The sequence below is a fragment of the Armigeres subalbatus genome, chromosome 2, assembly GCF_024139115.2.
Source record: "Armigeres subalbatus isolate Guangzhou_Male chromosome 2, GZ_Asu_2, whole genome shotgun sequence".
NCBI classification, from domain to species: Eukaryota; Metazoa; Arthropoda; class Insecta; order Diptera; family Culicidae; genus Armigeres; species Armigeres subalbatus.
This window is the reverse complement of record NC_085140.1, coordinates 311,307,900-311,330,559: the sequence shown is the minus strand read 5'-3', so window position 1 is coordinate 311,330,559 and position 22,660 is coordinate 311,307,900. Positions and strand designations below refer to the sequence as shown.

Here is a 22,660-nt window from a genome sequence, read left to right as displayed (position 1 = left end):
ATCGCTCCGTGCCGGCTACAGACTAACATTGTTAAAACCTTACCAAGACCGCATAGGGCAAGTATCAGGGTCAATCGGTATAGTATCGGCCAAGCGTTGATTGACAGCAGACTGCTGAACTGACTGGAGCTGACTTGTGTAGCACGTCGGAAGCTTGTCAGCATACTCTCTCCAGTCTTCAACCAGTACCTCCGCATAGTCTCCGGACTTCTTCCCTCCGCACCCACTGAGGCTGCCTGCGCAGAAGCTAGTGTCCTTTCATTCCTCCATCATGGGCAGGCGGCCATTTTTCCAACAACAGTTGCATACGCTTCTGCCACTTCAGGGGATCACAGAATCCCCTCCTTGTACAAGGGGACCGGACTTGCACTCGATTACCGTCATCAGTCTCCCCTCAGGCGGCGGCGCTGGTAGTTGAGTACCTCTCACCCCTGCGGCCCTGGATCCAATTCGACATCGTTGAAATTTTTCCGAGATGAAAAATGTTTGGTCACACCTTCCCTCAAATATGAAGTAAGGCCGTAGGTCCCGGCCCATGTGTTGATGGGTACGAGATGTAGGGCCCATGCGGAGTCGTCTTTCTGGCGTCAGTAGACGACTTCGGGAGGAAATAGGCCGACGGAAAATAAAAGCAATTAACGTGATACGGGAAGCACGAACAATCATCAAATCGTCATCATTTTCATCATTCAATGCTTAACTTTTTCTATATCAAATATAATATTGAAAGAGTATCACCGGCGTGTGCTTACTCGCAATCTAAATGCTGATACATTTACAGCTACATCAAACAACCGAAAATAACAATAACAAGTATACGTAAAGGCTATATGACCACTCCAAAACCAAACTTTTGATAGAAGGCTCGAAGACCGATAGTGTTATATACCATTTGACTGAGCTCGACGAATTGAGGTGATGTCTGTTTGTGTGTATGTATGTATGTGTGTATGTGTACAAAATTTTGTAGATACACTTTTTGGAACTTAGCATTGGCCGAATTACTCGCAATAAGTTCCATTCGACTGTGAATCCTGTCCCATTGTTTGCTATTGAAAATTGGCCAGATTGGACTGTGGGATCAGAAGTTTTGGCCAAAACACTATTTTCTATGCGCAAAACACGCTAAAAAACACTCACTCATATTTTTCAGTTTCCAACACCGCTAGGTGGAAGATCAGGGTTTTTAGTTTTAAATTTGAGTTCTTTTTTGCTTAGTCAAAGCGTGACTGGTGCTCCCGAATACGTGACCTAAATCACGGTGTGTTTTTGATGGTTCACGAATTTGAAAGCCTTCTCTCCTGCCAGTTATCATGATAAATGAAGAACGGAAGTCATCACAAAATGCACGGAAATAAAAAAAAACATGCGTGGTAGAGGGTGAAAATATCATTCTCAAATTCTCAATTTCTTTAGTAATATATTGCGATTGTAAATACAGTAATAAAATAGATAGAAAAGGAAAATTAACGAAAAGTTATAAGTTGAACATAAAATTGAGTATGTAAAATTCTACACGCAAACAAATGCGTTCATAAATTCGTGAACTAACGAGTTCACGGTGTATTTTTTCGAGAACAACAGTCACGGATTCGGGAATACAGTCACGTTTTCTGGAACGTTCTGGAAAACGTGACTGGTGTTCCCGAATCCATGAGTTAAATCACGGTGTAGTTTTGCTGGTTCACGGATTGAGGAACGCTTTTTTTTTGCGTGTACAAGGGTAATAGATTTACACAAATGTTCGAAAAATAATTGCCTCTCGCTCGAAATATAAAAGTTATTTTATTAACTCTTTATCTCAATTCTTTCATTTCAGGTAAGACTTGCCGGTGGACGGTTTATGCAATGAAAACAAGCTAAGTGTATGTAAACCTGAGCAATATCAATATGTTTTAATCGTATATGTTACCTAAAATTACACATTTCTCGACAGAGTCAATTTAACTTCAGCAAACTTTTCCGGGACCGCATTAAAATCTTCCATCCAATTCATCATTCAGTATAAACCCCTTTTAAGAAACTGAGTGCTTCGATATTCCTTCGTTTCCATCATACCTTTGGGGTTAGACTGATCCAATTGCAGATATGCGATAATTGCAGGACCTGTTCCGGTCACTCTTTCTAGAATTAGGTTTACACACGCCCAGATGAATTCGAATCTTATTATTAGCTCTCAAACATAAGAACAGACAAATCGATACGAACAATATCTCATTTATCCGATTCACTGCCGGAAATGCGTATTCAAACAATATCATCGTTAGTCAAAAGACGATTGGCACTATCCCACTACAAATTCAACCACTCGATTTAAATTTTACAGATACGTGTTTCGACCAACAGTAAGTTCGTCTTCAGAGTCTAGTACTTGACTCGACTTGAAAAAAAAATAGTATCAGCTTAAACTATTTATACTCAGACCAGGTAAATAATAGTTCTTAACAGTTACACTTATTCCATACTACTACCATGTTTCTACTGGTCATGCCACCAAAAACAATAAATAATTTTCTATTGAATTCCATCATGCTTATGAATCGAAGCTTTGATTCATAGTGATCCGATTTGGCTGGAATTTTTTAAAGACTTCTAATTTTGACTGCACGCAAATAAAAAGCATGCACGATTTCGCGAACCAAGAACACAGTGCACTGCAGTGTATTTTGAGTCCCAGTTTTGGGAACTTTCTGGAAAACGTGACTGGTGTTCCCGGATCCGTGACTTAAATTACGGTGTATTTTTGCTGGTTCACGAATTTCAGAGCGTTTTTTTTGCGTGTGAATCCAATCATTCTTAAGTGATCCGAATGCATCACTTTTAATATGGGGCACTTAAGAAGTGATTCATCTTTATGAATATTTCGAACCGAAAAATGTAAGAAACAAAAATGCTTACATATCGCTTCTATTGATTCAATCAAAATTAATTACCTATCTTCCGGATGTTAATCACCGGACATTGACATGAATAACAATGATGAAAAATTAGATGTGCACATACAATGCACAGCATGCCAGAAATATTGTTGGACAAATGAATTGGATGTAACCACTCTCTTCGCTGGGGTAAACTAACGAATGCTTTCCCTACAAAGCTACGAAGGTCCCCCATTGTCGTCCACAATTTAGCAGGTACTATCTACATATTGATTATAAATTGAAGTCTTATTAATAAATGCAATTTTTTTCTTTTTGCATTCCATACTCATAATGTAACTCATTTCCTGTATGTCGATCGATATACAAATATAGAATGTTCGATCCTCTCTTTTTTTAGAGTTCTAAAAGAATTTCCAACTGAAAGGCTTACAAGTGAAACATTGAAAGAATTTTTCGTTGAAATTCAGCAGAACTGGGTTGAACTTCCATTGGAAACAAAAAAAATCTGTTGTAGCTCCAAACAATTTCCCGCCGAAATTTTCCGAAGATTTTTTTTTGTTTTAAATATTAACTATTTCATTCACGAGTCAGTCTATTCGGCGTCGATAAATCTTCCGATCAAATATCAATTTAACATTCAATAGAAAATCCCGCCCCTTAATTCCCATTTCACACATGTTACTTTCTTGAAATCCAGTTCATCTTCCTTTCCATACTGCCAATTTGTAAATATGATGGATCGCAGATACTCCGTTCCTGGTGGAAGCTTTTTCTAGCTAACAGTGCGGTTTGTTCGTGCTGGTTTACTCCAACCATCATCATCATCATCATCACATCGCTAGAGCCGGTGAATGTGTAGGAAGATCAATATTAGATTCACTTCAGACTTAGCGGAGGAACCGCAATCCTATTCCTGGAATGTCTAGATACATATTCCTCTGTTCGCGAATGTTTTTTTTTCGTCGTAGCTAGAAGGGCTTCAATACAATCATGCCCTTATTTCGTATGAAAATTTTATTCACCTTAGATATTCATGGCTGGATTGTATTGAAATCTTAATACAAATTATACAGAATTTTAATGTAATGCTGAATTGAAAGCTCGAACGACTGTGTGTGTCGCAGTAAGCTTCAAATATCTCTAAATATTATGTTAGGGTGGATTGTATTGCGTTTGAAGTACTTAATATTTTCCCATCGATTATTATAACTGCGAAAGATGGAGAATATATACTCGGTTAAACGGAAGAAGTATGTATCGGAAGTTGCACTCACCGAGGTCATACCCAGATAGGAGCAAAACAATAAACCATATCATGCCATGTGATTCCCATGCTGGTTGGTACCACTGGCGGCTAACTGTTTGCGGTTATCATCTGGTCCATCGTATCGTTGACTGATGGCTTATGGGTGTATGTAGGTAGGTATTGATTTTTCTCTTTTTCCTAGCTTTTCTCAAAGCGATCCGAAGCCAGAAATGGGCCACATACATATCTATGTATATGAATGTGTGATTGAGTTCTTTCAACCATCACTTTGCACACACATGTACAGATATGGACGGGCATCGGACGCATCGACACAATACTCTCGATCTATGTATCTGTGTGTGGCGTGCAGTCATAAATCAGTCGTTAATCAACATTACCGCATCACCGTTGAATGTCCCCGGTTGATTGTTGTCGTCATCATCAATATCGATTAGAAAAGCGCTAGTATTGTTGATATATCAACCAGTTAACATATGACGTTTTTCGATCTCTAGCAATTACATAGCTCCTGAATGATATTGGTAGGACAGGTCCATACCGCCCATCGTGGAAGCTAAACGGTATTTTCGCCAAAGAATAGATTGCATAGTAAAACTTAAGGCATAGGAAAACTAGTTCTAGCATTTCACAGTTTAGATAAGCATTCCAAATTTAAAAGCTTACAACTTTGCGGATCAAAACACATTCGCGCAATTAACTTACTAAGTGGACGCATGGTATGTTGTACTCTGGCAATAGGTGGGGTATTGACTTCTAAAGAAGGGATGTTTTGAATCACTTAGTAAATTGAGTTCAATTGCTCAGTAAGGTTTAGTAGTTTGCCTATAAAAAAGAAAACGTTGTGCGCGTCATTGACGATGCGTCGAGTAGCAATGAAGACAATACAACTCGTCGCTACTGTGGCTTTTCTTGCTGCGACGATGATTATTGTCAGCCCTGTGCCCAACACACCGAAAGCAGGTTGATATCCTATCTCCTAAGTCACCTATGTCTACGAAACCCTCTTCTCCAAACCCGCCGAGACTGCCTGTGCTGAAGCAGAGGTTCTTCCATTTCGCCATCGTGCGTTGGTGGATGTTTGCCGGGAGCGGGTCATTTGACATAAAGTCATTTGGCATAACGCCATTTGGCATAAGATCATTTGGCATAATATTTTTGGTTTTCACTAAATTAAATGTTTTACTAAGTGGTGCAGGAAAAAACGAAATGATGAATATAACACCAGTCGATAATAATATTAAAAAGACATAATCATTGCGTAGAAAGCTTCCATTAGCCGAGTATATAGCAATGATAATTGTTATTCCTCCATTGGATTCATGGTTTGCCTAGTGAAAAGCAATGTTTATTAATCAAGGCGATGGTAGATGCGATTCCTTCTCGGTGCTTGCTCGGAACTTGGCAATGGTGGATTGAGATAACGGCGGATATGGACCCTTTCTTAAAAGTAGGCACTTGCCCGGATTGCGGCACGTGATCCCTTCTTGGAAAGTATACGCTTTCCCGGATTAAGGTAATTTTGGTGTGATCCCTTCTTTAAAAGTAGGCGCATGCCTGAATTAAGGTAATGGCAATTATTAAGGCAACGATTATGTGCCTTTTTAAAAGTAAGAATTTGCCCAGAACAAGGTAATGGTTGGTGTGATTCGGCCTTTGGAAGTTGGCGTTTGCCCGGATTCTTTTGTCCGTCCTTTCGGAAAATGTCTTCCATCAGTCTAAATTTATCAGAACGTATCCTTGATCTACTTTATCTATGTGAAAAAATACATCGATTGACCCTTTTTTTCACAGCTCCAAATTATGCGAAATATCCGTTATGTCAAATTACCCACTTTTATGTTGCAGTTCAAAGGTGTGCCAAATGCCCTTTATGCCAAATGGTCTTCATGCCAAATGGTCTTCATGCCAAATAACTTTATGTCAAATGACTTTATGGCAAATGACCCAATCCCTATCTGCCAAACAAAATGACGTCGATTTCGCTTCTGTTTCGTCCGGAGATGACACAATCTTTCCCCTTGCTCAAGGGGATCGTATTCTATGGTGAATGGCATTCAGCCAATGCCAATGTTGGTTCGATCATCGATACACCGACGAGTTGGCATCACACTGTGATGTTGGTCGAAAATGGCTTAGCCATCATTGACAGCTTGCACTCTTAATGCAGTGTCTTTTCCGCTGCAGCTGGATCTCGGGCCTCTGCGGAATTCCAGAGAAAACGACAGGACCAAACTGGAAAACCTCAAAGAACAACAGCAGGTGGCAGACCGGTTCTCCGACAATTTAGGCGGTGGGACTTTCAGAACCTATTACGACCAATTCCCCAGTAACTCTTCTTCTTCCTCCACTCAGCCCTCCTTTATATCTTTCGCTCTAACCTACACGGAAGAAATAAACTACCCAATAGTGAGTTTAATTCACCCAACCTTGAACATCGGTACGGGAAGCCAAAATTGAGTAAGTAGGGTCGAAGTACACGCTTAAAATCAATAACACAGAGATGTGTTTGCATCACACAAAACGGACCTAATGCGGAACATCCCCTAGATGAGCGATAGTTACACAGCCACAAAAATAGCTCGTGTGGTTTTATTGAAGCTTGGATTTCAATATTTTCAACAGTATTTGGTTCCTCATGAAACAAGGAATCTGTACAAACGTTTACATGTTGAAAAATACCGTTATCAAGACCGTACGAGGCATTTTTGTGCCTGTGTAACTGTCGCTCATCTAGGGGATGTTCCGCATTAGGTCCGTTTTGTGTGATGCAAACACATCTCTGTGTTATTGATTTTAAGCGTGTAGTTTGCTTTTACTCCCATGTTAAAAAAGTAGCCAACGGAAAATTTATTTACCCAAATGTAAGTTTAATTCACTCAATCTCGACCTCAGGTAATAAAACTCAAAATTGGCTTCCCGTATTGAACTGGCATCGTTGGATTGTTTGGCTCTTTTGTTTTTGACAACAAAAGAAAGAGTGGATGAAAGAGAAGTGAAAAAATAACTCAAAAATAAGTTTAAAAATACTCAATTTTGGGTATTTTTTTTCATCCGTGTGTCCAGTATTTTGTGCTCGATAGTGGTGTGAACTCCTTTCAGTATATGGTGACCATATGAAATTTTTCAAAAGGAGGACATTTGGATGAAATAAAAACATCGATCATTTTTTTCGTTTTTAATATGAGAATATTATATTTGTTAGATTTTTGCAGTCTATTGGAAGAAGTTTTTGTTAGTAGGGACAAATACGACATCTTCTTCTACTTTATTAACATAACAGATTACTTGATTAGCTCCAGATGGAACACGTTCCCGACTCTCATTATAATCTACATGAATCACGTTCTAATTATAAACTACCAGCACCATCTTTATAATGGAAAGATTTTCACAATTTGAAGCATATGAATGAGAATGATACCGTTTACTGTATGACCACAAAGTTCTCAATCGGACGAATTCTAAACTGTTTAGAATTGGACTAAAGAAACTCAAAACTGTTCAGATTAGTTTTAGGTGTTTCTAGGCATGGTATGGCGGCTGTTCTTTCCCTACATATAGGGCACTGCATGGACGAATCTTTTTCTCTAACGTTCTTTAGGCCGTTACAAATATTTAATTTAAATTATGTCCAACTGGTCTCCGAAAGGTCAAAGGGGGCACAATAAAAAATCAATAAAACTCCTCGGATTTGTTAAGAAATGTTTTGAAAATCCTCAAAACTGCCCGATTTTTTTTAGTTGCCCCCTAAAATTTTTTTGGTATAAAAAAATCGAGGGGGAGAGACATAATTGTTTTTAAATATTTGTATCGGCCTTATGCGTAGTTTATCCTTAGGAATTTTTGGGAAGCATGTGAATTCTTTTTTACTAATCAATTTCTCATAATTCCGATTTTTCTGATATTTTGACGCCTGTATTACTGTAATTCACGCATTTTATTTTCGATATTTACAATTATTTGAAAAAAAAAAGAGAAACTGTTTCGTATTTGAAATCAGAAACGCAAACGTGTGCAACGTTTTGTGGACTTCTGTTGTATTATTGTTTGTTAAACTAGAATTTCTTCAGAAATTGATATTCATGCAACTGTTTTCCCAAAATTTCCGAAAAGAGGACATTTTAGCGCAAAAGGAGGACATCTGATTTTTAATGACAAAGGAAGACATGTCTTCCTTTAGGATACCATGTGGTCACCCTATTTCAGTAGGACTTGATCGAATAAACATTTATCGGGTACTTATTCAGGACGAATGTGATTTTGTAAACAAAGATTCAAACGTCGATTTGTCCAATCTTATAGCACTTTCACGCAAACCATCACCACCGACAGGTAGGTGAGGCCTTCGACTAGCTGTTGGAGGTGTTGGTTTGCGTGGGAGGGCCATCAGATTGGACAAATCGACGTTTGAATCTTTGTTTACAAAATCACATACGTCCTTTTGAATAAGTACCCGAGATTTGTTGAGCAAATAAACAAATGTCAACGATCTTAAGCAGATCCCAGACGACGGAAAAAGTTTGACAAACTCTTGCATATTGAAGAAAAAGAGTGAGTGCGAGTTGAGTGCGAACCCAAAATATTGAAGTAAATATTGAGGGAAATCAGAAAAGTTTGATATTCTTTTCAATATTTCCCCTCATCTCCCCCCACAGTTTTCCCACAGGAGTCGATGACGGTTGAGTGTGTGCGTGTTTTGTGCGTTATACCGCTATTTGATTCATTTTAGTTCAAGAAAAAAAATTAGTTTTTCTTCAGCCACAGCCATGCCGGATATTGAAGAAAAGTTTGATGAGAAAAGTATTGTCAATATATGCCTCGTCTAGGGTCTGCTTTACATAATGGGAGTTTATCTTCATGTCTAAATAATGCTGAATTTGTTTAAAAAATGAGAAGCATCAATAATTATACGTTTTAGGGTTGCTGAACATCCGTTAGTGAAGCAAAGAAGGTAAGAAATAATAGATTACAGCTGAAAAGAACCATTCGTGAGTATTAGAAGATCTGCTTGGGAAGGTTTCCTTAATTCTGGTCACGTCCTTTATTACTCAGTAGTTATTTTATTATTTTGAGTAGTCTGTACGATTCAATCAAAGACGAATAAACAATTAATATATTAATCTATCTAGGGTATCCAATCATGGTTTGAACCAAATGGCGGGTTTCAGCCGGCAGAACAAAGTTGATCTATTTTATGAAAGGGACATGTTAGAACTGCGATTTCTAGTTATATGGAAGCTTACTTCATTATCTTTTTAAAAACATCCTGGGTGCACATATTTATGCTTAGTTTCATTGAAAAAACTTAATAGTTACATAACTTTGATTCGTTCCATGGTTTGAACTAACTGTTCATGGTTTGAACTAAATTCGTACCATGGTTTGAACTACTGCAGAAGCCAGCAGTTCCTACATATATTACTAATCACATGCATGAAACGCTGAGGAAATCTATAGAAAAGCAAATTCGTTTTTACTATTCATCTTCTCGCATTAGATTAGTAACTCAACACGTGTGAAAATCGTCTAAATTATCGATATGAAAATTGCGATTTTTTCATATTGAAATGTAAACAAAATGTTCCAGCTAGGCGCATGCAGCGCTTCTAGCGGACAGGAGCAGAACATGACTGCATTTACAAGTTCAAACCATGATACGAATTTAGTTCAAACCATGATCAGTTTTTACCTTGTATAAATGCATTATTTTAACTATTTAAAACTGTTTCTCAATTGTATGATGTTGTCAATCGATTACAGATAAAATAGCGTTCTTTGGTATATTGATCTCACTCCTGTGTCATAAAATGCGTCCTTTGCGAGCTTTTGAAATTATGCCACTGGTGGGGGATTTAGCGCAAATTCAGGACGTTTTAAATCGCTTTATTTTATTACTTAAACAATATGTACGAATGTTTAAATAAAAGTCTATCACTTCCTGTATACCTAAATATGCCATTCATACTGTTTTAGGTTCATTTCCTGCCAATGAGATGGTAATTTCTACTGATTTCAAAATGGTTCAAACCATGATACGCTTTTCACTAGTTCAAACCATGATTGAAGCCCTATATATAAATGAGTTTGCATTTCCTTTGAGGCAATATAACTCATGAATGGGCTGACCGATTTGCATAATTTACTCTCCAGTCGAACCGTTTTGGGCTCTTCTGTGTTTATGTATATCAAAAACCCATTTTAATTCACCGAGCAGTGATGCTGCCTTTCTCGCATTTAGTCAAGACACCAACCTTATGTGGGGCTTATATGGTTCGATGTACCATTTTCTTCATAACTTTCAAACGCAGCGGTCGTTATGAAATTCAATAGTGATCAACCAGGCTTTGTCCCCTTTCGAATGAAACTTGTTGCGAGAAAAACAGTTAATGATTACTATGTGAAAAGTTATGTAATGTTTTTCAATGCTTTTGTGCGCACACACACATACACAGTACACTCACGCATGCACACATACATACACACGGACAGACAGACATGTGTTCAGTTCGTCGAGCTGAGTCGATTGGTATACAACACTATGGGGTCTCCGATGCTTCTATATAAAGTTCGTTTTCGGAGTGAAATGATAGAACCATTCATGAGTATGAGAAGATCTGCTTGGGAAGGTTTCCTTACTTGGTCACGTCCTTTATTACTCAGTAACTATTTATTTATTATTTTATTATTTTGGAGTAGTCTGTACGATTTAATCGAAGACGAATAAACAATTAATATATTAATCTATCTAGGGTATCCAATCATGGTTTGAACCAAATGGCGGGTTTCAGTGAGCGGGCAGAACAAAGTTGATCTATTTTATGAAAGGGACATGTTAGAACTGCGATTTCTAGTTATATGGAAGCTTATTTCATTATCTTTTTAAAAACATCCTGGGTGCACATATTTATGCTTAGTTTCATTGAAAAAACTTAATAGTTACATAACTTTGATTCGTTCCATGGTTTGAACTAACTGTTCATGGTTTGAACTAAATTCGTACCATGGTTTGAACTACTGCAGAAGCCAGCAGCTCCTACATATATTACTAATCACATGCATGAAACGCTGAGGAAATCTATAGAAAAGCAAATTCGTTTTACTATTCATCTTCTCGCATTAGATTAGTAACTCAAAACGTGTGAAAATCGTCTAAATTATCGATATGAAAATTGCGATTTTTTCATATTGGAAATGTAAACAAAATGCTCCAGCTAGGCGCATGCAGCGCTTCTAGCGGACAGCAGCAGAACATGACTGCATTTACAAGTTCAAACCATGATACGAATTTAGTTCAAACCATGATCAGTTTTTACCTTGTATAAATGTTACTATTTTAACTATTTAAAACTGTTTCTCAATTGTATGATGATGTCAATCGATTACAGATAAAAATAGCGTTCTTTTGGTATATTGATCTCACTCCTGTGTCATAAAATGCGTCCTTTACGAGCTTTTTGAAATTATGCCACTGGTGGGGGGGATTTAGCGCAAATTCAGGACGTTTTTAAATCGCTTTATTTTATTACTTAAACAATATGTACGAATGTTTAAATAAACTCTATCACTTCCAGTATACCTAAATATGCCATTCATACTGTTTTAGGTTCATTTCCTGCCAATGAGATGGTAATTTCTACTGATTTCAAAATGGTTCAAACCATGATACGCTTTTCACTAGTTCAAACCATGATTGGAAGCCCTATATAGAAATGAGTTTACATTTCCTTTGAGGCAATATAACTCACAAACGGGCTGGCCGATTTGCAAGATGTACTTACCAATCGAATCGTCTTGGGCTCTTCTGTGTTTATGTATATCAAAAACCCATTTTAATTCACCGAGCTGTGATGCTGCCTTTCTCGCATTTAGTCAAGACACCAACCTTATGTGGGGCTTATATGGTTCGATGTACCATTTTCTTCATAACTTTCAAACGCAGCGGTCGATCGTTATGAAATTCAATAGTGATCAACAAGGCTTTGTCCCCTATCGAACAAAACTTGTTGCGAGAAAATCGGTTTAAGATTACTATTTGAAAAGTTATCTAATGTTTTTCTTAGCTTTTGTGCACACACATACACACACATACACACATACATACACACGGACAGACAGACATGTGCTCAGCTCGTCGAGCTGAGTTGATTGGTATACAACACTATGGGTCTCCGATGCTTCTATATAAAGTTCGTTTTCGGAGTGAAATGATAGAACCATTCATGAGTATGAGAAGATCTGCTTGGGAAGGTTTCCTTACTTCTGGTCACGTCCTTTATTACTCAGTAACTATTTATTTATTATTTTATTATTTTGAGTAGTCTGTACGATTCAATCGAAGACGAATAAACAATTAATATATTAATCTATCTAGGGTATCCAATCATGGTTTGAACCAAATGGCGGGTTTCAGCCGGCAGAACAAAGTTGATCTATTTTATGAAAGGGACATGTTAGAACTGCGATTTCTAGTTTATATGGAAGCTTACTTCATTATCTTTTTAAAAACATCCTGGGTGCACATATTTATGCTTAGTTTCATTGAAAAAACTTAATAGTTACATAACTTTGATTCGTTCCATGGTTTGAACTAACTGTTCATGGTTTGAACTAAATTCGTACCATGGTTTGAACTACTGCAGAAGCCAGCAGCTCCACATATATTACTAATAACATGCATGAAACGCTGAGGAAATCTATAGAAAAGCAAATTCGTTCTACTATTCATCTTCTCGCATTAGATTAGTAACTCAAAACGTGTGAAAATCGTCTAAATTATCGATATGAAAATTGCGATTTTTTCATATTGGAAATGTAAACAAAATGCTCCAGCTAGGCGCATGCAGCGCGTCTAGCGGACAGGAGCAGAACATGACTGCATTTACAAGTTCAAACCATGATACGAATTTAGTTCAAACCATGATCAGTTTTTACCTTGTATAAATGTTACTATTTTAACTATTTAAAACTGTTTCTCAATTGTATGATGATGTCAATCGATTACAGATAAAAATAGCGTTCTTTTGGTATATTGATCTCACTCCGGTGTCATGAAATGCGTCCTTTGCGAGCTTTTGAAATTATGCCACTGGTGGGGGAATTTAGCGCAAATTCAGGACGTTTTAAATCGCTTTTATTTTATTACTTAAACAATATGTACGAATGTTTAAATAAAGTCTATCACTTCCTGTATACCTAAATATGCCATTCATACTGTTTTAGGTTCATTTCCTGCCAATGAGATGGTAATTTCTACTGATTTCAAAATGGTTCAAACCATGATACGCTTTTCACTAGTTCAAACCATGATTGGAAGCCCTATATAAAAATGAGTTTACATTTCCTTTGAGGCAATATAACTCACGAATGGGCTGACCGATTTGCAAGATGTACTCACCAATCGAATCGTTTTGGGCTCTTCTGTGTTTATGTATATCAAAAACCCATTTTAATTCACCGAGCTGTGATGCTGCCTTTCTCGCATTTAGTCAAGACACCAACCTTATGTGGGGCTTATATGGTTCGATGTACCATTTTCTTCATAACTTTCAAGCGCAGCGGTCGATCGTTATGAAACTCAATAGTGATCAACAAGGTCCCTATCGAATGAAACTGTTGCGAGAAAATCGGATAAAGATTACAATATGAAAAGTTGTCTAATGTTTTTCTTAGCTTTTGTGCACACTCATACACACACATACATACACACATACACACGGACAGACAGACATGTGCTCAGCTCGTCGAGCTGAGTTGATTGGTATACAACACTATGGGTCTCCGATGCTTCTATATAAAGTTCGTTTTCGGAGTGAAATGATAGCCTTTCGGTACAACTTTGTTGTACGAGAAAGGCAAAAATATAACATTTTGCTGGGAAAGTTGAACAAATTAAAAATGCTACGTTTCCATGAATTCTGAAGAAAGCCATCAAGCTCGAACAGAAATCGATCTAGAGGACGACGACTAAACGATTGACATTTATGACGAAGTAAAAACAACCCGAGCAAGATCGGGCTGGTTCGACTAGTAGGGGAGGAGGTTCGGTTGTGGGCACCGTTCGGTTATGGGCACCCCTATGTATCTTTTGACAGATAAGAGACGCTGTCATTCTGACAACCGTCATTTGTTTGCTATAATAGCATGATGTTTTGTGCTCAATATCAAACCGGATGGGCATCTCTACTTTGAACCCAAAACAAATAAATTTTTCGTACAAAAAAACAACACGAAATTTTTTTGGCCTGTTTCAAAGTGTCATAAATTAAAGGATTTAATTCAAAAAGTGAGTTCTAATGCGTATTTACACAGTAAATTTAATCTATTTTGAGGCCCAATGTCGATTGCCATCAAAATTTTAGCGCGATTTTTTTTCTTCTCGTTCCAAAAAGGCTGCGAAATTCGGTTGTGGGCACCTTTATTGGTTCGGTTATGGGCACCCTCATTTTATTGATAAATCATTCAATATCGTTTTACTTGTCCCTTAACTTATTTTTAATAACGTTTTAAGGCAGTTTTTATAATAAGTTTGACATAATTATGCCTCCCTTTGACCTTTCGGAGACCAGTAGGACATAATTTATATTAAATATTTGTAACGGCCTTATTTATCTGGAAATTGAAAAAAAAACAGTTTCGGGATAATAATTATGTGGCAGTGAAATGGTATTGGGTTTGAATTATGGAAAGGCAATATTATATATTATCTAATAGATTTGATAGCATCGAAGTAGGCTTTATATGAACCACAACGGAGATCCACCAAAATATTAATCAAAGCAGTCGTGGCAATTCGCCGCCAGCCAAAAACATGTGGTGAACCATCGCAGACGGTAGAGATAGGAAGTAATGCTCAAACAATTGGAAATCATTAACAGCGTGGTTTGTTTAGCTTGCGCAAGCAACACATTGTGGTATATGGAAGCTAAGATAAATTAGTTCAATATTCATGTAAGAGAGAGTGAGACACACGACGATCCCTGAAGCAGACCTGAGGAGAGAGCTTAGGCAGTGTATCGCGAGATCCTAGAGCAACCGATCGAGTTTTAGCGTTGCTCCGCGAGCAGTGTGTTTTTTGAAGGAAATCCCGTTTAATTATACTTTTTGTTATGTTGAAATATCTTTAATAAAAATAAACAATCTCACATTCATCTACAGATGGAAATTATAGATTAACAATTAATGTCTAAATTCCTAAGGTAACATTTTCAAGAGGAATAATTGCTTATATAGGTTTACCATACACTCTTTTCAATTGAACTTAACATTTGGCTGACACGGATTTTTTATTCTTATACAAATAGGGTAAAACGGCCTATTATGGAGGGGTTAAGCACCGTGTCAAAAAAAAATGATTTCAAAAATTCTTTATTACCTGTTGGTCGATTTCCACATTGTAGTAGTTGAATAGGTTGGTCGTTAACTACCCAAGTAACATTTCAAGTTTTATTCCACTCTAGGGATGGTTTTCAAGATCAATTTATAAGAGCTAACAATAAAACCCAATATTACACGACAACCTTTTGATGACCACTATAAGTGTAAGATATGACGAAGTGGCCCTCTCTAGATAACCACTATAAACCTGTTATAAGAGTATTTAGAAATCCTTTTTAAACCGCCTGCAAAAAAGGGAATTTGGCTGCGGCAGCTGTCAGAAATCTTGCTTTGAAAAAAGGGAAACAAAACTTTGCAGAAAAATAATAACAACATAAAATGTTGATGAAAATCATGATGAGGATGACTACTAAAAAATATTATTTTCGGATTGTTTTACAATGTGCTTCCATCGGAATGATGTGCGCGTTCAATTTCATGGTGAAAACTAGGAAAAAAGTAAGATTGAACACCACGCGCTCTCAAAATAATGTAGTTTTGGCCATTATATTTATAATAATTGTAGCAGCAATATCCCTAATCTCCCTTGAATATATTGATATTTCTCCCCAATATATTTCTAATGAAAACCAATGATCAAAAAAGGGTTTTACGCGATGAAAACATTACCTAATCATGCATGTCAGTGATAAATTTTAGCGACTTGAAAATGCTTCTCCATTTTCAATATGGCCATCATAAATTTCGATTAGAAAAATGTTGCTCTTATTAAACACCTTTATAAACTCTTTGCAATGCAAATATTCTTATTGGGGTTACTCATTTTACCACATTACGACCAAAAATTTTGGTTTTGATCCAGCTGTGGAAATAGGATTTATCACGCTCTCCAACACAACTGTAGAGTCGCTCATAAGATCAATAAGCTTTTGACGTTTGAAGCTTTTTCAGCATATTTATGAGAGGTTTATTGATAGCAATAAGATAGACAATAAAACTAAGTAACTAGCTATGGTGATTGCTATTATAAATCCGCTATAAGAATTAAATAAATCCAAGAAGCATGGAAATTGTTACTTGGGATATTGTTTTGTAAATCTTACGTCAATTGTGCTGAACTTATGTTGTTTTGTTTTTATCACAATAAAAACCAACTACCGCAATAATAGGACGCAGTTGCCTATCGTTGCTATATTTTTTGAAGGACAGACCTATTGTTGCGGTATTGCATGTAATTCTCATGGAGAGCGATACTGCAACAATAGGACCTTAGCACAACCGCAATAATAGGCTCAAAAGGTTCATATTTTTACCGAAAAATGTTGATTTTTCATCATTTGAAACGGAATTTTGTCAAACAAAAGCTGTTCTAGTCGTAAATCCGAAGAGTTTTAGCGTACCCACAATTGTTTTTAATGCTATCATATCCAGATTGGACAACTATAACACTACTGCAACATTAGGACATACCACAACGATAGGACTCAAATATTTTTAAACGTGTTGAATTAGCTGGATTGGATGCAAAACAGAATTGTGCATTTCAATATAAGAATTTATTTATTTTTAGTTTGACAAAATTCTGTTCTTGGTCCGTGAGGAGAGTTGTGATGAGGTCTTTTGCTCGATGTTGCTCGTTTCACTTGTGATGAATCTATGTTTGGGACTCCGTTAGGGCGGTCAGCATGAACAAGTGGCTCTTACATTCCTAGAAAATATAATTCAAGTATCAGGAAAATGGACCTGAGAAAATTATTAAATTTGAAGGAAAATATTATGTATGGACCTTGATTAGTGTCAATATTTTTCCCTTGATGAAGACATCAACCCCGTTTTGAAACGTTGAACAAATATAAACCATGTTTTAATCCTAATCACTTCCGAATCCTCAGTTTTCGACAATCATAGCAATGTTCCTCGCTAATAAGCAAATAAAAAAACATTATGAACAGTTTCTGAAAGTTTGGAACTTTTACTTTCTCCATCTCTAATCGGAAGAACAGAAATTATCCCCACTTTATATGTCGTCATCTCTATGTTCCTGTCCTCCTCGTCCAGGATTTTTTTGAAATCAAAACAATTTATAAATGCTTTTAATGTTAATTTTATTTTCCGTTTCATTTTGATTGTCTTTATTCATCGAGATTTTCAGCCCTAGGCTGGCTCATCTCTAAAAATTTCATCTTATGTAATTATAAATATGTAGTAGTTAGGAATCATATCTGGAAGGTTCCTCGCTTGGGCCTTGCTGTGCTCCTTTTTGAGGAGGGATGAATCCTTAAACATTCACTTGAATAAAGGAACCATCGTCTCGAACCATCTTAAGAATCTTCCCCAGATACCTCTGCATACAAATTTTCACGCCGATCAGATCAATAGTTTCCGAGTTTTGATGTATAAAGATTAAGAATTAAGAATTAATAAATAAAAATTTCTGTTTTGAAAAAGAATTCAGTGGAAATTTTGAAAAATTTCACGAGTAAATTGAAAATAAGTGAGGGGTCGTTAAAAAATGATGTCACAGGTTCTAGGTAGGGTGAGGGGTCTAAAAATCCCAAAACGTACTGGACGTCATACTTGAATCGCCCCTGATAGAAATTTAAAAAAATCAAAGCGGATTGATTTACACAGGTAATTCCGAAAAACAAATCAAAAAAAAAATCTCGAGATTTCTAAAGAATTTTCTGAGAAAATTCCAAGTATTTTCCCGAGGGCATTCCGAACATTTTTTGAGAAAATTACTAATAATTTCTTCATTAAATTCCGATCAATTTTCGGAAAACATCTCGAACAATTTTCCGAAAGAAAATCAAAAGAACTTCAAGGTTTTTTTTTGAAGTTTCAAGAAATTTTGGAGAATTTAAGGAAATTTTAATTTTAAAGAAAATTTTGTTGAGCTTCCGAATAATATTTTCAGGAAATTCGAGAAAAGTTCTAGGAGAATTTCCGAAAAAATTATCGATGGGATTCCGAAGAATTTCGCAAAATATTTCGGAGAAGTCTCCTTACAGAATCACAAACAATTTTATAGGAAATCCCGGACAATTTTCCGAGGATTTTTTAAGTGACAATCTGATGAAGAACTCCTTAACTGTTTCTAGCGAGAATTCCGAAGAGTTTCCCGAGAAAATTTGATGTGAGGAATAAGTAGTGCGAAGTGAGAAACGTAAAGTAGGAAGGAACGCGTCTCATTTCTCACTTTTCACATCTCACATCCAGCTCCTTACTTGTTGAGAAATGAAAAGGAGTGAGAAGTGAGAGATGAGATGTCTCACTTCTCACTTCTCACACCTCTTTTCTCAATACTCATTTTGGCCGCTCCTTTTGCACTTCTCACTTTTCACAATAAAAAGCGAGAAATGAGAAATGATAAGTGTAGATTGAGAAGTGAGAAAAGAGGTGTGAGAAGCGAGACACCTCTTTTCTCATATGACCTATTCGACCAAACGATCTGTTCGGCAAAACAACTTTTTCGGTCGTTCAGCCAAATGGCGATTTCCACCAAAATTTCACATTTCACACTATTTTGCTAAACGGCATTTTCGATTAAATGACCAGACCAATCTTAAATACTAGCTCGGTCGATGGACATGCTTACATACGAATACGAAATATTAAGTCACATTCTCTTAAAAATGATATTTTTAAGTTTATTTCATGTAATAATAGATCGTTCATTACCGTTAGTTGAATTAATCTGTTTTTTTACTGTCTGTATTACACAATTATCTCAATTGTGACCCATTCCATTTCAATCAATAAATCTCTACTGTCCAGCTTTAATTGAATACAACATTTGAAACGATTGAGTATGAATGGTCAGATAAGCTATCGATAATGGCGAGGTCATAATTTTACGCGCCCCAAGCGGAATGAATTGCGTATTGTAAATCTTCATGCTGAATTATAGTTCGAATGATGTATATGTCATGAATGATGATGATTTATTTTTGGACTGCCAGCATTTCTATCAAGTGTAATTCTGAAATGCAAAACAGTTCTATCTCAATAACGCAGACAGCATCAGCCTTCGTATGCGCTTTCAGCAAACGCCTACCTGTGCGAATCTCGTTAAGTGCCTACACCAGTGTTTCCCAAATTGGTTTTGATCACTCAGCGACAAAAACTCAATTCGTAATCAGTTTTTGCTTTACAAATTTCACACGGAAACTCGTTTTGTTTAGTAACTTTTTCCAGGGAACATTTCAATCGGTGCGCATAAGTTCCTATAAACAAAAATCTTTAAACAAAGAAAAGATCATAACAATGTATCAAATGTAGTATATTCTGTGTTTGGTTCTATGTAAAGTAACTGCCAGGGATCTAAACATAAACACCACATCTAGTGAAGATGAAAAACATTTAAAAGATTAATTTGAGTAGAAAATCATTTAATGTATTAGAAATATATAATCAGCAAATGAAACATGGTTCCTGTGAAAATGAAAAATTCTGAATATAAAACTGGACAACCGTTATTTTTCAGTAAAATTAAAGTCGTTGTCTCTATTCACTTGGTACTGCATATTTGGCTTTTTAGAAACACTGCTCCTTATACAAGCCTGCGGGAGAGGCATCCCGGCAATTGTCTATATATAGAGCTCACACGGTCAAGACAGTTATCAGTCGACAAAAGCAATCGTCATGGTTAGTCTCAGGGTATCTTTGTCGCTGCTGGTGGCGACAGCCGTCCTTCTAGTGGCGGCGCAAGATTCCACTGAGAAAGACTGGTGGGAGACGACCGTTTTTTACCAAATCTACCCACGATCATTTTACGATACGGACAGCGATGGAGTTGGAGATATTAAGGGAATCACGAGAAAGCTGCAGCATCTCAAGGATTCCGGGTTCGAGGCCACGTGGCTCAGTCCAATCTTCCAATCGCCTCAAGAAGATTTCGGATATGACGTGAGTGACTTCATAACGGTGGATCCACTGTTCGGCACAAACAGTGACCTTGAGGAACTATTTACCGAAGCGAAAACGATGGGAATCAAGATCATATTGGACTTCGTTCCCAATCATTCAAGTAATCAACACGAATGGTTTATTCTGTCGGAGAACCGGACGGATCCCTACACAGATTATTACGTCTGGAATGAAGGTAAACTGGTAAATGGAACTCGCTCACCGCCTAACAATTGGGTAAGTCTGAGAATTTCAGATCTTGAGTGGTTTTGAACAAAGTATATCTTCCACAGCAATCCGTATTCTACGGATCCGCTTGGCAGTGGAGTGAAATTCGTCAGCAATATTACTTGCACCAGTTCGCTGTTGGTCAACCGGATTTGAACTTTCGTAATGAAGCGGTGATTAAGGAGTTCGACGAAATTCTACTCTACTGGATGAGAAAAGGAGCATCAGGCTTCCGTATTGATGCCATTAATCATATGTTTGAGGTAGAGGATTTGGTGGATGAACCGATCAACGATCCCTCAGACCCCTACAGCTATGGTTACACGCATCACATCTATACAAAAGATCGCCCGGAGACGTACGAAGTAATCGCCCGCTGGCGTAAACTTATCGACGATTATGTTCAGGAGAGTGGATCCGAAACCATGTAAGTTTAGATGATTCCATAGAGAAGCAAATTAGTTAATACATTTATTTCAGCATCATGATGACCGAAGCATACGCTAATTTAACCATGACCATGAAGTTCTACGAGTCCGATGACGGTACACAGCAAAGAGCTCACTTTCCGTTTAACTTTGCAATGATCGAGGACCTGGGCAGTGACTCCAAGGCTTCGGACTTTAAATACTATATAGACCGTTTTCTGGAAAACATGCCTCGTGGAAAGATCACCAACTGGGTCCTGGGTAACCATGATAAGCCTCGTATTGCTAGCAACTACGGAAGGGAACGCATCGATGGAATGGCACTGATATTGATGACGCTCCCAGGAGTTGCAGTAGTGTACAATGGTGAAGAAATCGGCATGGAAGACTATCGTGACATGTCGTACGAAGATAGTAAGGATCCTCAAGGGTGCAACCTGGGTCCAACTGACTACAAATGGGCTTCGAGGGACCCTCAGCGAACCCCATACCATTGGGATGACACATACAACGCAGGTTTTTCAAATTCATCAAGCACCTGGCTTCCGATGCATCCATATTACAGGCAAACAAATTTGCTGAAACAAAAGGAATCTGATTACAGCACCTATCATTTTTACGTGGATTGCATGCAGTTGCGCAAGGAACGCATTTTGACTCACGGAGAGTTTCACTCCCGTGCATTCAACGATGATGTGTTTGCATTTGTACGGTTCCTTCGACAAAACGAAAACCGTCAGTTGGATCCCTATTACATAACGGTGGTTAACTTCCGTGGAGACACCCACACCGTGGATGTGACGGACCTGTACAGTTTTGCCGGAGAAAACACCACCGTCAGACTGGTTGGCACCGATTCCCGCCATAAGGTCGGCGATACCGTCAACACCGCAGAGCTTAGGTTAGGTCCGTACGAAGCCATCGTTGTTGGAGTTGGAGTAAGCGCGGCGGTTGGTGTTCATTTGTCGGTTGGATTGCTGGCGATAGCTATAGTGAAGTATTTGTTCTTGTAAGATATTAAAGATGAATCTAATGTGAGGTTACTGTTGTTTTTTCTTTACGTACTCTGAATATCATAAGGAGTTGAACGGAATGAAGAGAATGTCCGAACTCTTTTCACTTTTTTACTGATTTTAGTGCAAAAAAATCAGTTCGAGATTATTTATTTTTTGTCATTAGTGAGTTTTTTGTCTTCTATATAGGGGAAATGACGGCTTCGGCAGGTTTTGTTGTATTATTATTATTATCGAGACTACAACGCCCTGCTTTTTTAATCCGTCTAAGGTTAGAGGAAGAGGTTCGGCCCACAACTTTGGTTCTAGTTGGTATTATGTCTACATTTTTATACCAATGGGAAGCTAGATGTACAATCTTACTGCTAGAGAAGAAATTGGTTTGATTTCATCGATTTGAATCATTTTTGCCTTTCTCGTATACAAAGTATACGTAAAGGCTATATGTTCGCTTCAAAAACGAACTTTTTATAGGAGTCCCAGAGACCCATAGTGTTATATACCAATCGACTCAACTCGACGAATTAAGGTGATGTCTGTTTGTGTCTGTGTGTGCGCAAAATAATCTCACTCATTTTTCAGGCACTTATCCTTAAC

General features: G+C 37.4%; 2 protein-coding genes across 8 annotated transcripts in view; both read left to right on the top strand.

The window, feature by feature from the left end:
• Positions 1-22,660, top strand: part of LOC134212579 (dual specificity calcium/calmodulin-dependent 3',5'-cyclic nucleotide phosphodiesterase 1-like) — a 705,268-nt gene that overhangs the window by 400,576 nt on the left and 282,032 nt on the right. The window lies entirely within an intron of this gene.
• On the top strand, positions 20,101-22,088 carry LOC134216732 (maltase 2-like). The gene is made up of 3 exons (XM_062695554.1): positions 20,101-20,631; positions 20,688-21,049; positions 21,103-22,088. Exons 1-3 carry the CDS (start codon positions 20,131-20,133, stop codon positions 22,061-22,063), a joined length of 1,824 nt encoding a protein of 607 aa, XP_062551538.1. The 5' UTR covers positions 20,101-20,130; the 3' UTR covers positions 22,064-22,088.

What these genes read in the sequence shown, in the direction of transcription:
- LOC134216732 (XM_062695554.1), top strand. Translation starts at nt 20,131, where the DNA reads ATGGTTAGTCTCAGGGTATCTTTGTCGCTGCTGGTGGCGACAGCCGTC. An exon ending in GCTCACCGCCTAACAATTGG is followed by an intron (nt 20,632 to 20,687) that starts GTAAGTCTGAGA and finishes TATCTTCCACAG; the next exon opens with CAATCCGTATTCTACGGATC. An exon ending in GAGAGTGGATCCGAAACCAT is followed by an intron (nt 21,050 to 21,102) that starts GTAAGTTTAGAT and finishes CATTTATTTCAG; the next exon opens with CATCATGATGACCGAAGCAT.